Below are 15,418 nucleotides of genomic sequence, written 5' to 3'. Positions count from 1 at the left end.
TGCGCAGAACGCCGGCGCCAGAGGCAGCACCGGATGTGAGGAAACGTCTTTATCTTCTGAATCTATTGGTTACACTTGGTCCCACCTCTCGGGTGCTTTGGCTTCTTCCCAAACACCTCCTCTTTCTCTCGGTGATTGGCCGAGAGGCAGTTCCCATGGTAACTGACACCGCGCTCCCACTTCCCAGCTTGGAGAAGACTTCCGGCAACTAGGACGAGAGGGCGCCCAGGTGGGCGCTCGCAACTTCTTACGTATCTGCGCGTTCGCTACTGGCGTGAGCCTGCATTTTCCGCCCTCCTTCCCTCGCAAGCACCCTTGGCAACCGTCGCCGTTGAGACAGAGGGAGACGCCCCAACGGATTGGCCCCGCCGCGCCTCTCCGCCAGCAGACTGGCCAGACCGAGGCGAGCGCCCGGCCTTGGCAGCCGCAGACCGAGAACTGGCTGTCCCGGAACCGAGGGGCGGGAGCTCGGGGCGTCCTGCAGCACAGTAAGAGCGGCGAGATGCTCAACCGCAAAGCCAGCCACTTCCTGGGAATGAGGGTGCAGTCGGAGCTTGAACACCTCTCCGAGCTGCGGCGGGAAGCCGGGAAGGATCGCAGATCAGTGCGTGGTTCAGCCGCGCGGACGCGAGCAAATATACGGAACCAGTCGACAGCGGCGGCGGCGGCGGCGGTGGCGGCAAAAGCGGATGAAGACCGTGGAGCCAACTTGTTCCCGGTGAGGGCAGGACAGTCTGGTCCGCTCGTGAATATTTATAAACAGGTTCCCCCGCAGGCCCCACACGTCATTATGTTTACTAACGTTCGGGACGTCTCCCGGGCTGCCTGGACGAGGAGAGGCAGGGGTGTGTGACCCTCGTGGTTACTGTGCTCGCGAAGAGCACTTGGGGCCTGCTGAAGCCCGCCCTTGCCCGCGCCTCTCCTTCTAAGTCCTTGAGATAGCAAGTTACATACAGCGCGTTCTTGTGCCCGCTGGAGATTTGCCATGGGCCAGGACACCGTAGCTCTGCCTCCCCAATTCGCTTTCTTTCCGCAGCCGCCGCTGCCCCGGCCCCAGATCTGCATGTGGTGAGTGTGAAGAGACTTGAAGAAAAGTTACACTGAACACTTGCGTTCTTCCTTCATTGTCTCCCCAACAGTCCTGTCTTGTGGCCAAGGCATCCCCATTTTACAGATGAGGAGGCAGGCCTGGAGATGCAATTATTCCAGGTGACTGGAAGCCAGCTTTCCAGCCTCCCCAGTCCAAAGAGGTGGTGTGAGAAAAAAAGAGCCAAAACACCATGGAATATTATGCAGCAATCAAAAACGATGAGTTCGTGTCCATTGTAGGGACATGGATGAACCTGGAGAACATCATTCTCAGCAAACTGACACAAGAACAGAAAATGAAATACCGCATGTTCTCACTCATAGGCGGGTGTTGAACAATGAGAACACATGGACACAGGGAGGGGAGCACTACACACTGGGGTCTGTTGGGGGGAATAGGGGAGGGACAGCATGGGGAGAAATGGCAGATATAGGTGAAGGGGAGGAAGGCAGCAAATCACACTGCCACGTGTGTACCTATGCAACAATCTTGCATGTTCTTCACATGTACCCCAAAACCTAAAATGCAATTAAAAAAAAAAGAGCCAAAGACAGGATGTAAATGGGATCTTATAGCCGCTATGGAATATTGTACAGAGGTGGACACTGAGGGCCACAGGGGGACTTGACCAAGGTCATACAAGGTAGTGGCAGAGCAGAAAAAAGAACTCAAGATTTCTAACCCTAGGCTTTAGAAATGGAGAGACTCGTAAGAGTTCATTTAGTTCCAGAGAGGTAATGATTTGCATAGTTACACAGCAAGTTGGCAAGAGTCCAGCTTCATGCCAGTGGCCTGACTCCCTGTCCTATGCTCTAGCTGTCACAGCCCTGTCATGATATGCAATGCCACCAATACTTTTTCTTTTCCTATAACAGGAAGTACCTGGACATCCACTCCATGCACCAGCTGGAGAAGACCACCAATGCTGAGGAGATGAGGGAGTAGGGACTGAGTGGGATGGGAAGAGCTCTTGGGAAAGGCTGAGGGGGTCGGGTTGGGAAGACATGAGGAATGGCTGACTCCAAAGCATGTGGTGGGTGTGGGGTGGTGAAAGGAGTTTCCAGTTGTCACTCACTCCTCTATCCCTCCCAAGGGTGCTGGCTGAGCTGTTGGAGCTAGGGCGTCCTGAGCAGAGCCTACGGGATGCCATCACCCTGGACCTCTTCTGCCACATGCTCATCTTCTGCCGCCAGCAGGGCTTCTCACTGGAGCAGACATCAGCAGCTTGTGCCATGCTCCAGGATCTTCACAAGGCTTGTATTGGTGAGAGGGGGCAGCTACCAGGAAGTTTGAGCCCCAGGGAGAAGAGGAAGCAGAGCTGGCACAAGTGACCATGGGAAGCAGAAGCAGATTTCTGCCTGGATTCTGTCATTACTAGTAGCATTATCACACACAAGCCATCACCTTTCCAATTCACTACTTTCTTATCTGGAAATTAAGGATACAGCACACATTTTACAGGACTGTTCTGAGAAATAATATATGCAAATATATGCATAATGCACAATAAAACCTGCTTCAGAACGTTTAATAGCTGCTGCTTCGGAATGTTTAATAGCTGAAATGATCTATTTCTTGGTTTATTGCATGGCTCTTCCACTAAAATATAAACTTCGTAAGAGCAGGAATTGTCTTGTTCAGTGCCTAAAACAGCATACAGTAGGCATATAGTGGGTATTCAATATTTGTTACATGAGTTAAGGAAACAAGGCAGGGCTGAAACCCAGATCCGTCTGCCTCTGAAGCTTATGGTCATAAACAGCTTTTGAGTGAGGTGAATGAATGGATATCAGAGAGGGCCTTACTGTCACATCTTGCTTTCCCTACCAGCAACCCCCTTGGGCAACGTGGAGGAGTGCTACCGCTACTTCACCAGTGTCCTTTTTTGCCATGGAGTCAGGGTCAGTTCCCCTAGAACATTCTGGAATCTTTACCCATCCCCACACAAGATCTAGCCTAGTCTCTCTCATGTTTCTCACCTTTATCTTCCTCTGAAGACCCCAGCAGGTGCTCCCTGCTCCTAGATTGCTGGGCTTTTGGAGGCAAAGCCAGGGCTCTGGGAGGTAGTTAGGGTTCTAACTCCCAGTCACCACCACAGCGGCCTCCTTTCAGCATCGATCTCTTCAAGGAGGAACAACTGCTGGCCCTGGAAGACTACGTGGTCAACACTTACTTCCGCCACTTCAAGCTCTATAAATTCGTCTTCACATCCCAGGTAGTGGGTGGTGGACCATGAGAGGCAACTCTCAACCTCCCCTTTCCCTCAGCGCAGGTGCCCTTCTCTCAGCCTACCTCTTTCTTGCTTCCCAGGTGCGGCTGGATCTATCTTTGACTTATATGGGGCTACAGCCACCTATACTGTGGCCAGAGAGTGAGACAGGTAAGGGAGAGTGCCAGGGCAGGGCCGGGCAGGCTTGGGCTGGGCCGGGCCTGGGGCCACAGTCTCTTCTTGCTTCTGGTTTTCAGAGAAAGAAAAAAGCAAGGAGGTGGAGGAGCAGGCACTTACCCCCCAGGAAGAGGAACTGGAGACAGTGGCCCCTCCAGAGCCAGAGCCAGAGCCAAAGCCAAGTGAGGATCTGGAGGGGGCAGGCTGCCCTATCCCTCTGAGCAGGTGTAGAATGAAGGGTTTAGATCACATCAGGACTTCAGATTTTTTGTTTTTAGTCATACAGTCCTTTCTCCAAATGATCACTTATGTATAAGTCCAAGATGACAGAAAAAAGCACAGCTGCAGGCCAGGTGTGGTGGTTCATGCCTGTAATCCCAGCACTTTGAGAGGTCGAGGCAGGAGGATTGCCTGAGCTCAGGAGTTTGCAACCAGCTTGGGCAACATGGTGAACCCCTGTCTCTACCAAAATACAAAAAAATTAGCCAGGCATGGCGGTGTGCGCCTGTAGTCCTAGCTACTTGAGAGGTTGAGGCAGAATTGCTTGAACCCGTGAGGCGGAGGTTGCAGTGAGCTGAGATCATGCCACTGCACTCCAGCCTGGGTGACAGAGCAAAACTCCATCTCAAAAAAAAAACACACACACAGCTGTTTAGGGTGGGGCAGAAGAGGTGACTCCAGAGAAATTATAATTAGAAAGCCAGTAACAGCCAGCACATACTTGGCAATTGGTGTGCTGTGCATGCCCTGCTCTAAGCATTTTACATACTGATTTAATCCTCCCTCAAGTGTATGTGCTAGGTATCATTATTATCCACATTTCACATGAGGAAACTGAGGCACAGATAGGTTAAATAATCTGCCTAAGGTCATACACCTACTGAGTAGGGACCAGAATTTGAATCTGCAAAGTCCAGCACAGCCACCCTAACCAACTGCCTCTCACAAATGGCTGGCTGACATTTCCTAAAGGGAAGCAACACTCCCACCTGTATATCCCCCAGGGGAACTTTGGGGGCTGTGTTTGCCCAGCTAGGGACCATCCCCCATTCCCAAACAGCATCTCCTCTTGACCCATCCCTTCTTCCCTGCCTGTGCAGGCCACATCCAAGTCCTCCAAGCCTACATCAAGACCCAAGTGAACAAGGAGCTGGATCAGCTCCAGCGGCTGGTGGAGGAGCAGCTCAAGGCCAGCGAGGAAAGGCTCAACAGCAAGTTGACTGCACTAGAGCGGCCCTTCCAGCTACCTCCCGGTAAAGGCAAGAGCAAGACTAAGTGACCCCCAGCATTTTCTCCAATAAAGGTCTGGACTAGAATGGCCCCATCCCTGCACCTTGCTGAGTATCTTCTGGGCTTTCCTGCCCAAGCCAGACAGCAGACACAGGGGTCCCACTCTCCCTGGCATGTAGCGGATTTTATTTCATATGTAGTGCAGGCAGCACTGACCGGGCCAGGCATGGCATTCAGAGTGGCTCCCTTCCACCCAGCTCTGATCTCAGAGCCCTGGCCAGTGGGGAGAGAAGTGCCAGGCTGGTCTTTAACAGGGTAGTGGGATTAATGGTGGGCCTGAGGCCAGAGCCCAGAGGGGCTGGAATGATCAAACCCTTCTTCTAGAGAGTTCTGCTTCCTGGGAATCCCTGGCGTTGAGGTCCTAGCCCAGCACCAGTGCAGCCTCATCCTCAGTTATAGCAGTAGAGTCTCCCTCCTCTTCGGGGCCCATGACGGGGAAAGGCCCAGGGGGCCGGTGCTGAAAGAGAGCCGCCCGGTTCTGCTGCTCGCCTTTCTTCACCCAGTGCCCATAGAGCCGGAAGGCACAGTTGTCAATGAGGCGCCGCACTGACCGCAGCGCGTAAGGGTCCCTCAACAGTGCATTCTTGGTCAGCGGCCGTACGCGATGGATGCTTAGGGCCACTCGTCCAGCAGCCAGCACTGTCCACACTGCCACCTGGGAAGGGAATCAGGGTGAGCTCCAGCACAGGGAAAAGATCACAGGACAGAAGCATGGGCCCAGACCCTGACACTCTCAGGCTTACCCGGAACCGCTGGCGGGGGGTGAGGTTCCAGGCTTGGCTGCCTTCACAACGCTCAAAGAAGGGGTGCTGTAGGGCCTGCTCAGCTGTCAGGCGTGCCTCCGGATCCACCTGCAGCAGCCTGGCGATCTAGGAGAGACCCAGAGCATGAGGGGCAGTTCTTGGGCTTTCCCCCATGTCCTTTCAGCCCCAGCTCACCAGGTCTTTGACAGTGCTGGAACGGTCGTCCCACTCAGGGGAACTGAACTGGTACTGGCCCTCCATGATCATGCGTAACATCAGGATCTGCCGCCGATGCCAGAAGGGTGGCGAGCCAGCCAGGAGTGTGAACAAGATCACCCCACAGGCCCAGCTGGGAAAAAGACCGGAGTCAGGTGGGACTGGTTGATGGGCAGACATGGCAAAAGACAGCAAGCACAGGAGGGAGGGGGAGACCAGGAACTCACAGGTCGACCTCTTTGCTGTAGCCTGGGTGGGTTTCATCCATGGAGCATTTAAGGATCTCTGGCGCTAGATACCCTGGGGTCCCACACAACTCTGGGGAGAGAGGACCAAGATTGAGAGGATGCCACCAGCCCCTCCAGGGCCCTTAGCACTGGATATCTGCTGGAGCCTCCTCAATGCTGCTGGAACCACCATTGTTCCCATCCTGCTGCCTGCCTTCTGCCAAGTCTCCTGCCAAGGCACTATCTCTGCTCAACAACTCAAGTACCCACCACGATCCTGGTGGCCTTCCTAGAAAAACCTGAATTTTGGGATTGATTTAAAGGTCCTGTCCAACTGTATAATTTGCCTCCTCCAACCCTACCTACCCACTATCCAAGCCAACCTACCCACTCCTCACACAACTTAGCGACCTTAGTTTTACACATATCGTAATGCATATGGAAAGATTATATTTTTACATATATCACAATACATATGAAAAAAATTTTTCTGCATTCCTATCTGCCCAAACCTCTTCCTCCTCCTATAATCTCCAACCATCACTCAGCCCAAGGGGAACAAGTGGGGATAGGGAGTTTATATTAAATTACATAATGGGTAAGTCCCTTGTTTAAAACTCTTCCCTGGGCCTGGTGCAGTGGCTCACACCTGTAATCTTAGCATTCTGGGAGGCTGAGGTGGGTGGATCATGAGGTCAGGAGATGAAGACCATCCTGGCCAACATGGTGAAACCCCATCTCTACTAAAAATACAAAAATTAGCTAGGCATGGTCACGCTACCTGGGAGGCTGAGGCAGGAGAATTACTTGAACCAGGGAGTTGGAGGTTGCAGTGAGCCCAGATTGCACCACTGCACTCCAGCCTGGTGACAGAGTAAGACTCTGTCTCAAAAAAATTTTTTAAAAACCCTTCCCTGATTCCATATCATGACACATGATCAATCTACAGTTCTAAAGCTCAGAGCCCTCCAAAACTTTATCCACGTCTGTATTTTTATAATTTATTTATTTTTATAGAGAGGGTCACTATGTCACCCAAGCTGGAGTACAGTGGCACTATCACAGCTCATTGCAGCCTTGGGCTCCTAGGCTCAAGTGATCCTCCTCCTTCAGCTTCCCGAGTAGCTGGGATGACAGATGTATGCCACCATGCCAGGCTCTTAAGTCTGTATTTTTAGTTTGTTCTTCCACTCGGGCACCAATTCTTCCAGTAATTTCTGAACTGTGTTCCATGGCACACTTCCAGTAGATTTTAACAACCCCAAATTGCAACTGACTTTCTTGGGAAATTCATTCCTATCCCAAGTATTTATTGAAGAATGTGGCATTGATTCACCAGTGGCAAATCAGATGTGCCCTTACCAAGCTCACTGTCCACCTGAAGGCAAGCAAGAAATAACAACAGGGCTGGGCCCAGTAACTTACGCCTGTAATCCCAGCACTTTGGGAGGCCAAGGTGGGTGGATCACAAGGTCAGGAGATAAGAGACCATCCTGGCCAACACAGCGAAACCCCTTCTCTATTAAAACTACAAAAATTAGCCGGGCATGTTGGCACGTGCCTGTAGTCTCAGCTACTCAGGAGGCTGAGGCAGGAGAATCACTTGAACCCAGGAAGTAGAGGTTGTGGTGAGCTGAGATCTGGCCCTTGCACTCCAGCCAGGGCAACAGAGTGAGACTCCGTCTCAAAAAAAAAAAAAAGAAAAAGAAATAACAATACAGTAAGACGTGTTGTGAATGAAGAAGATAAGACAACAAAAACCAAGGGGACCTAAGTTGCCCTGGAGGTTTAAAACCTGAATTGCCCAAGCCAAGGGTGAGGATGGAGTGGGCAGAGGCAAAGATGATTCCAGAAAGGGGAAACGTACATGTGTAAGCCCAAAGGGTTTTAAAGCATAATATCCACCAGACACGTAAGTCCACAGATTAAGAGTACAAACTCTGGAATCAGACTGTCCAAGTTCAAATCCTGGCATTAGGACCCTGGAGAAGTCATCTCACCTCTTTGAGCCCATCTATTAAAAAGGAAAAACAAATACTATCTGTCACACAGGGCTGTGGAGAGGATTTAGGGGAATAAGCCATGTAAAGACTGATGCCGGCCTGGCACAGTGGCTCACACCTATAATCCCAGCACTTTGGGAGGCTGAGGCAGGAGATCACTTTAAGTCAGGAGTTCGAGACCAGCCTGGCCAACATGGTGAAACTCCAACTCTACTAAAATACAAGAATTAGCTGGGTGTAGTGGTGGGCACCTGTAATCCCAGCTTCTCAGGAGGCTGAGGCAGAGGAATAGCTTGAATCCAGAAGGTGGAGATTGCAGTGAGCCAAGATCATGCCACTGCACTAGAGCCTGGGTGAGAGAGCGAGACTCCATCTCAAAAAAAAAAAAACAAAAAACGACTGGTGCCTGCCTCACAGTGAATGCCCAGTAAAGAGTAGCTTTTCATAAGTTCAGTGCAAAGCCACTGAGGGAGAAAGTCTCTGAAGGCTCTGAAGAATCCCATAGGTGAACTGTATTTGAAGTTTCCCATTTGTACTAGAAATGTTCCTGTCATGACAAATGTATTCACATCAGGTGAGCCTGAGGCCCAGGGCCCAGGTAGGAAGTGCAGCCTGGACACATCACATCAGGTTCCTGTGGTCCTACACCCCAGACCCCAAACGTGGCTGAGCATGGCTCTGCCCTGCTCCCCACTTTTTTTTTTTTTTTTTAAGAGATGGGGTCTCGCTGTTGCCCAGGTTGGAATGCAGTGGCTATTCACAGGCGCAATCCCACTACTGATCAGCATGGGAGTTTTAACCTGCTCCATTCTGATTTGGGCCTGTTCACCCCTCCTTAGGCAACCTGGTGGTCCCCTGCTTCCAGGAGGTCACCATATTGATGCTACACCTGATCGGCATAGCGCACTACAGCCCAGAACTCCTGGCTCAAGTGATTCTCCCACCTCAGCCTCCCAAGTAGCTGGGACTACAGGCATGCGCCACTGCGCCCAGCCTTGCTCCCTTTTTTACCTCTGTGGGGATCAGGCTGAATCAGCATTCCTTCCTCCAGGCTCTCCTGGCATGGCCCTCTGCCACTTGTCAGTCTCCATCCTCCCCAGGTCAGGAAGCCCACTCTGAGGTAAACACACGCCTTGCGCCCAGAGGGTACTTGGGAAGTGCTCGCCGACTTTTCCCTTTTTCTTGGCACCAGGGACTCGGTACTCAGACCCAGCCAACCAATGTCATCAGGCCTGGGTCTCCCCTCCCAAGCCTATTAGGACACCAGATCCCCTCACCTCGTAGCTTCTCGCCAGGTTCCAAGTGACAGGAGAACCCGAAATCTGAAAGTCGGATCTGCATATTGTCATCTAGGAGAATATTCTCGGGCTTCAGATCTCGATGCACAATGTTGTTGGCATGGAGAAAGCTCACTGCTTCCAGCAGAGACCGCATGATGGACCTTGGGTGGGGGTAGGGGTGCAGTCTCCTCCTTTGCTCCTCCCTGCCCTGCCCCACCCCCTGCTCACCCCAGGGACTACAGGCTCAACCCTTACCTGGTTTCCTTTTCTGAGAGGGCCACCTTCTCTGTGAGATAGTCAAACAGCTCTCCCTTCCGCATCCTAAGGGAAGGAGGGGCATAGGAAGCAGCTGCACCCCACAGTAGGGGCTGAAAAAACAGACCAGTGCTCATGTAAAATATCGTGGAAGAGGCCACTAAAGAAAGATTCCTCTGCAGACAAACCAAAGAAAGGGTCTAGAGACACAGCACTCCAACAAGTCAGTTTGGCCCGGTGTGTTTGCAGCTGAAATATCTGTATTATGCCATGATGGGGCAATTGTAGCAAAAATGAGTTGTCTGTGACAATAGTTTATAGGAGGTTCTTGTTGTCTGAGAATATACCTGAAAAAGGCCTCTCAGCATAAATTTATAAAGAAAATGAACTGGCCAGGCTTAGTAGCTGATGCCTGTAATCCCAGCACTTTGGGAGGACAAGACAGGCGGATCACCTGATGTCAGGAGTTCGACAACAGCCTGGCCAACATGGTGAAACCCCATCTCTACTAAAAAAAAAAAAAAAAAAATTAGCCAGGCGTAGTGGTGGGCACCGGTAATCCCAGCTACTTGGGAGGCTGAGGCAGGAGAATTACTTGAACCCGGAAGGCAGAGGTTGCAGTGAGCCAAGTTTGCACCACCGCACTCCAGCCTGGGCGACAGAGCAAGACTCCATCTCAAAAAGAAAGGAAAATAGACCAAAATTTCAGTCTTTTGTGGCACAAAGGTTGAATCGGACCTTATTTTGAAATTCTGTCTTTAAAACCTGAGGTTATAATCATGTGCCCGTTAAAAATAATGCTTTCAAAATTGAGGTTATAGTTGCAACTCTGCCTCAGTCCTCAAAGTCATTTATCAGGTGCTGCTTTGGGGAGTGCCCTCACTTTGCAGGGCTGCAGGACAGCATAACAGACATCCCTACTTCCCCTGACTTCTGCAGAGGGTAATTTCTGTAAATATATGGAAAACTTCATAAACTTTTAAATCTTTGGAATTCAAATCATTGTCTTTTGAAATACCTTTGCAATTGGTTTGCATTATACTGTGTAACATCTGACATTCAGATTCTGACCAGAAAAATAACTGATGGGCAGAGACAGACACCGGAGTAGTTAGTGTGTTAAGCAGTGTGAGAGGCTGGTGAGCGAGGATCTATTTTCTAAGTGGTCAGTCCACTGCTGAACACTCTCAAAACAGCTTTCCCCCTTCTAACCTTATCACCATGGGGAACACTGGGTAAGTGACCACTTCGGTCATGAGAACTCTATATATTGACTAGTCAATACTACTTTCTTTCTTTTTTTTTTTTTTCTTTTTCTTTTTGAGATGAAGTCTGACTGTTGCCCAGGCTGGAGTGCAACGGCATGATCTTGGCTTACTGCAACCTCCGCTTCCCAGGTTCAAGCGATTTTCCCACCTCAGCCTCCCCAGTAGCTGGGACTACAGGTGTGCACCACCACATCTGGCTAATTTTTTGTAATTTTAGTAGAGACAGGGTTTCACCATGTTGGCCAGGCTTGTCTTGAACTCCTGACCTCAGGTGATCCACCCACCTCAGTTTCCCAAAATGCTGGGATTACAGGCATTAGCTACCACACCTGGCTGGTCACTATTACTTTTAAAGAATTTGCCTCAATCATGGCACTGAGGAAGAAGACCAGAGCCACAGGCTAGCAGGCAGGCCCGGGTGATAGAGCCCCAGCTGGAGCAGGAAGGTGTGAGGAGGATGCCACTGAGCAACAAATGCTGGGCTATACATGGAGGCCCAGCACATGGAGGTGGGGAGGAGGCTTCTCATATGGTGGCAGGGAGATACTCACAGGTCAAACACCAGGAACATGAAGCTAGAAGACTCGTAGGAATCGATGAGGGTGACTGGGGAGAGAGGAAGAGAGGCAGAGAGACAGAGATGGAAAGGAGTGGATGCAATATTAACAGTGCTAGGCCACCCTGGGATAGCAGCGGGCTGTTACTGGGAAGGAAGGAGAACCAGAGGAGACAGTCGGGGCCCAACAGCTGGTCACTCTTTAGTGGAATGAAGCCAGAAGGAAGGGAGGAGAGGCGTGGAGGCAATGTTGGGAGAACGTGGGCTATGGGCAGGGCCAGGAGGAGGTCGGGGGATCGTCTGCTAACAGGAGCAAAGAAGACAGCCTCACTGATGTGGGGGTGGCCGGCGACCTGGCGAAGGATGTGTGTCTCTCGCCGTGTGGCTTCCCGCACCTCCTCCAGCTGCTCAGGACTCAGCCGTTCAGCTGTTACTTCCATAATCTTCACAGCAAACTCATGGCCAGTAGCTCGATGAACACAACGGCGGACCACAGAGCTTACTCCTCTGTCAGAGCCAGATAACGGCACAAGTCAGGGCCTCTGCACTCTCATTTCAGCACAGGCTGGGGCTTCAGCATCCTCATGCTCACTATGCCAGACTCTGAAGACCCATCTGGACCATGGGCGACAAGCTTAGGAGCTCACCCTGGCTTCACAGCAGCCTCAGGAACCTAGGTACCCAGCAAGGCGCAACACAAAGCCCACAGGGAAGGCAGGTAGGGCCTGGGTTCAAATCCAGGCTCTGCCACTTCCTCCATGGGAAAGCCTACGCAAGTCACTCCCACCCTGAGCCCCAGCACCTGCTCCTTCCAGGAAGAAGAAAGATCTAACTCTCTCTCCATATACCACTCGCACTTCCCTGATTACCCCATCCAAATCCCAAAGTTCCCTCAAGTGTAGGAAGCTCCAAATAAATATGAAGCCATTGACTGGAAGACCAAAGCTGAGAATTAGACCTTAGTGTAGACCCCAGATTTGCTACCAATCAACCTAAGTGGTCCACTGACATAAGGTCCTTGGGCTTTAGCTCCTACAGCTGTAAAATGTGGCCAAAAGTATCCTGAAGGAATGTTGAAGGGCATCCATGAGGTACACACAAAGTCCTAGACAAGGATTTCCTTGCTCGGAACTCCATATGACCCTACACATTCCTCAGACTAAGGAGCAAATCCCTCCAGGATCTGGCCTTGAATCCCATTTCTTCTGCTGGTTCCCTGGCTGCCCTTCACAGAGCCTTACTGCTATGCTCTCTGGGGCCTCCTTGTCATCATGTAACTCACTTGAGAATTCAGTCACCCACATCTAGTTAAATCAAGGGATGTAAACTACTGATCCACAAGCCAAGAATAGCCCTCAGATGTTACATTTTGGCCAGTACAATTTTTTCTTTTTTAACATATCTGAATTCACACATAATAGGTGGGATAAGAACCCTCCACCTTCCACAATACTCACCACTTCCTACTCTCTTACTTTGGCCACTGCACGGTTTTAATTTCCTGTGCAAATCTGAGTTTGAGGCCATGTTCTAATTATGACCCAGCTTCAATGAGCCTCTGAGAATTTGATGAAAGCTGGAGACATCTACCACAAGCATACATTTTTAAGATTTTAAAGACACCCCCCCCCCCGAACTCCTACTCATACCTCAAGACCCAGCCCAAAGGTGACTCCTGGGAAGCTGTGCTTTTCTGGAATCCCATAGCACATGATACAGACCTCTACCTATCTAGCCTGATGTCTTTTTAATATTCAGGTGCCAGTGTCAGCCACTTCACATGTTCCACCTCCAGGCATAAGCATCTTTTCTAACCTCCCAGTGTTGAGCTTTGTGTCTGGCACAGCAGGTGCGCTTCAAACCATCCGTGTGTGTTGAAGGCATAAATAAATGAATTCGTGAAAAAACAGGATTGACTCAAGGTAAGAGTATAGTCACCAGATGTTCTCCAGACCACTGATTCTTCCCATTTAGAACTATCGGCCAGGTGTGGTGGCTCACACCTGTAATCCCAGCACTTTGGAAGGCGGAGGCGGGCGGATCACGAAGTCAGGAGTTCAAGACCAGCCTGGCCAATATAGTGAAACCCCATCTCTACTAAAAACACAAAAATTAGCCGGACATGGTGGTGCACGCCTGTAGTCCCCGCTACTCGGGAGGCTGAGGCAGGAGAATCACTTGAACCCGGGAGGCGGAGGCTGCAGTGAGCCTAAATCGCGCCACTGCACTCCAACCTGGGCTGAAAGAGCAAGATTCCGTATATTAAAAAACAACGAAACACATCTAGTCCTCTCCTGAGAAAACCTGAATTTGAAAGAAACACACACACACACACACACACACACACACACACACACAGTCCCAGAACTCTCCAGCCCTCAAACGGAAAAGGGAATACTGGCTGGGGCCTGACCTCTCTGGACCTCCGTTTCGCTGGCCGCCGCCTCACCTGCCGATGACGTCCTTAGGGTCGTACTTCTGATAAAACTCCTTGGCGGCGGCCCAGTCGGGCAGTTCATCCTCCGGCCCCACGTCCAGCGTCATCCTGAAGGAGGCGGATGCCTGAGCGGAAGAGGAAGGCAGTGAGGGCAGGGAGGCCCACAGGCTCTGAGACGACGCGCATCGTGGCTCCAGGGGGCGCAGCCCTTGCGGCTGGGGCGCCAGGGTCCTGGGGGTTGGGGGAGGGGCAGGGGAAGGACCGGGACTGGGGAGACCCCGCAGAAGGGCCTGGGGGTGGAAGGATGGCAGGGGAAGGACAGGGCAGAACAGGGAGGGGCGGGGGCGGGGGAGGGGGAGGGGGAAAGAGATGCCCAGGAAGCAGGGGGAAGAGGCGCAAGGGCACCGGCTGTTGCCGCGCAGGCGCACTCGGGCGGGCGCAGGGAGGGGATGGGGGTCTGGCGCAGGCTCACCCGCTGGGGCAGGCAGAGGGGCCAAAGTCGACGCGAGGCGCGCTGTCGCCGGGTTCGCCTGCAGTCAGTCCCTCACCTTAACCCCCGGCGACGGGCGACGACCCGAGGCTCCTCCTCCATCCTGTCGGCCAATGGCCAGCGCCGCCCGAAGACTGAGGCTCAGAAGCCCTTCAGGAAACCGGCCGCCCAATAGGGTCTGGGACAGGCGTCAGAGCTCTGCGTTGACCTAAGGCCGCGAAGCCGGGGTGCGGCTTCAGACACCGCCAATCACCGCGTGACATCTGCGGGCCAGCAGAGGGCGGAGCTTGTTGTCAATTTGGCTTGGAGACCTGGAATGGGACCCGGAAGTTGGGTTTCCTGGGAAACGAGCTCTGGATAGCCGGGAAGCAGGAACTTCCTGCGCCTCCAGTTCCCAGACTTGAGTAGGGTTCCTTCGGTCTCCTCCAAACATCCCTAACTGAATTCAGCATTTTTTTTTTTTTTTTTTTTTGCGACAGGAACTCGCTCTGTAGTCCACGCTGGGGCTCCTGTTGTAGTGGCGCGATTATGGCTCATTGCAACCATGAACTCCCGGGCTCAAGCAATCCAACCCCTCGGCCTCCCAAAATGCTGGGATTACAGGCTTGAGCCACAGCGCCCAGCAAGCTCTTTTCAATATTAACAGCCTAGCCCAAAGCGCCTGTCCTGAGTACACTCCAGCCCTTAAAACATTTGGACACACGCAGCTTGGACCCCAGCTTGGCCTTCGTTTGAACTTAGAAGGTCAGAAGAAGCCTCCCCGTTCTGCCGCCACTTCAGCTCCTCCTGAATACATCCAAAACCCTAGTGTTTACTATCTGGGATTGTTTATACACTTTCTCAATCTTTCACCCTTTCCCAAAAGCCTTGTACCATGCTCTGTTCTAAACCCACCAGGTTGCAAGATTTTGCCAGGAGTGACTCAGTGCACAGTTCAGACCTGGCATTCACTTAACAAATTTTTGATGACCATCTAAGACCTATGGACTAGGCTGAGAGCAATGAAACACACACACACACACCTTGTGGAGGTTATGTTCCAGCCAAAGATGAAAGGAATGAATTTATCTTCCAACAGCTTAGAAATGACACTTTGGGATTACAATTATAGAAGGGAAGAAACATGAATCCAGGTAACTTTTTTTTTTTTAGATGGAGTCTCTGTTGCCCAGGCTGG

General features: G+C 51.6%; 2 protein-coding genes across 13 annotated transcripts; one reads left to right on the top strand and one right to left on the bottom strand.

Annotated features, from left to right (window-relative positions):
* Positions 1 to 190: 190 nt before the first annotated feature.
* On the top strand, positions 191 to 4,800 carry CFAP119 (cilia and flagella associated protein 119). Of its 3 annotated transcripts, none has more exons than XM_054242779.2 (9): positions 191 to 718; positions 1,037 to 1,068; positions 1,966 to 2,031; positions 2,184 to 2,353; positions 2,921 to 2,991; positions 3,219 to 3,305; positions 3,401 to 3,470; positions 3,557 to 3,658; positions 4,577 to 4,800. In XM_054242779.2, the coding sequence occupies exons 1-9, from the start codon at positions 503 to 505 to the stop codon at positions 4,753 to 4,755; spliced, it is 993 nt and encodes a 330-aa protein (XP_054098754.1). In that variant the 5' UTR covers positions 191 to 502; the 3' UTR covers positions 4,756 to 4,800. The 3 variants fall into 3 exon arrangements, with proteins under 3 accessions (XP_054098754.1, XP_054098753.1, XP_054098756.1); XM_054242778.2 differs by having other exon boundaries at positions 3,189 to 3,305; XM_054242781.2 differs by having other exon boundaries at positions 1,037 to 1,470; positions 3,189 to 3,305.
* Positions 4,801 to 4,871: 71 nt separating this feature from the next.
* On the bottom strand, positions 4,872 to 14,421 carry PHKG2 (phosphorylase kinase catalytic subunit gamma 2). 10 transcript variants are annotated; one of them, XM_035267431.3, is made up of 10 exons: positions 14,224 to 14,421; positions 13,728 to 13,876; positions 11,646 to 11,821; positions 11,310 to 11,364; positions 9,491 to 9,556; positions 9,233 to 9,396; positions 5,953 to 6,043; positions 5,705 to 5,858; positions 5,510 to 5,635; positions 4,872 to 5,421 (listed from the first exon to the last, which is right to left on the bottom strand). In XM_035267431.3, exons 3-10 carry the CDS (start codon positions 11,752 to 11,754, stop codon positions 5,128 to 5,130), a joined length of 1,059 nt encoding a protein of 352 aa, XP_035123322.1. In that variant the 5' UTR covers positions 11,755 to 11,821; positions 13,728 to 13,876; positions 14,224 to 14,421; the 3' UTR covers positions 4,872 to 5,127. The 10 variants fall into 10 exon arrangements, with proteins under 10 accessions (XP_035123322.1, XP_035123320.1, XP_078201294.1 ...); XM_035267429.3 differs by having other exon boundaries at positions 13,764 to 13,876; XM_078345168.1 differs by having other exon boundaries at positions 14,300 to 14,421.
* Positions 14,422 to 15,418: the final 997 nt, after the last annotated feature.

The sequence above is a fragment of the Callithrix jacchus genome, chromosome 12 (assembly GCF_049354715.1).
Source record: "Callithrix jacchus isolate 240 chromosome 12, calJac240_pri, whole genome shotgun sequence".
Classification (NCBI taxonomy): domain Eukaryota; kingdom Metazoa; phylum Chordata; class Mammalia; order Primates; family Cebidae; genus Callithrix; species Callithrix jacchus.
This window is presented reverse-complemented; position numbering and strand designations above follow the sequence as displayed.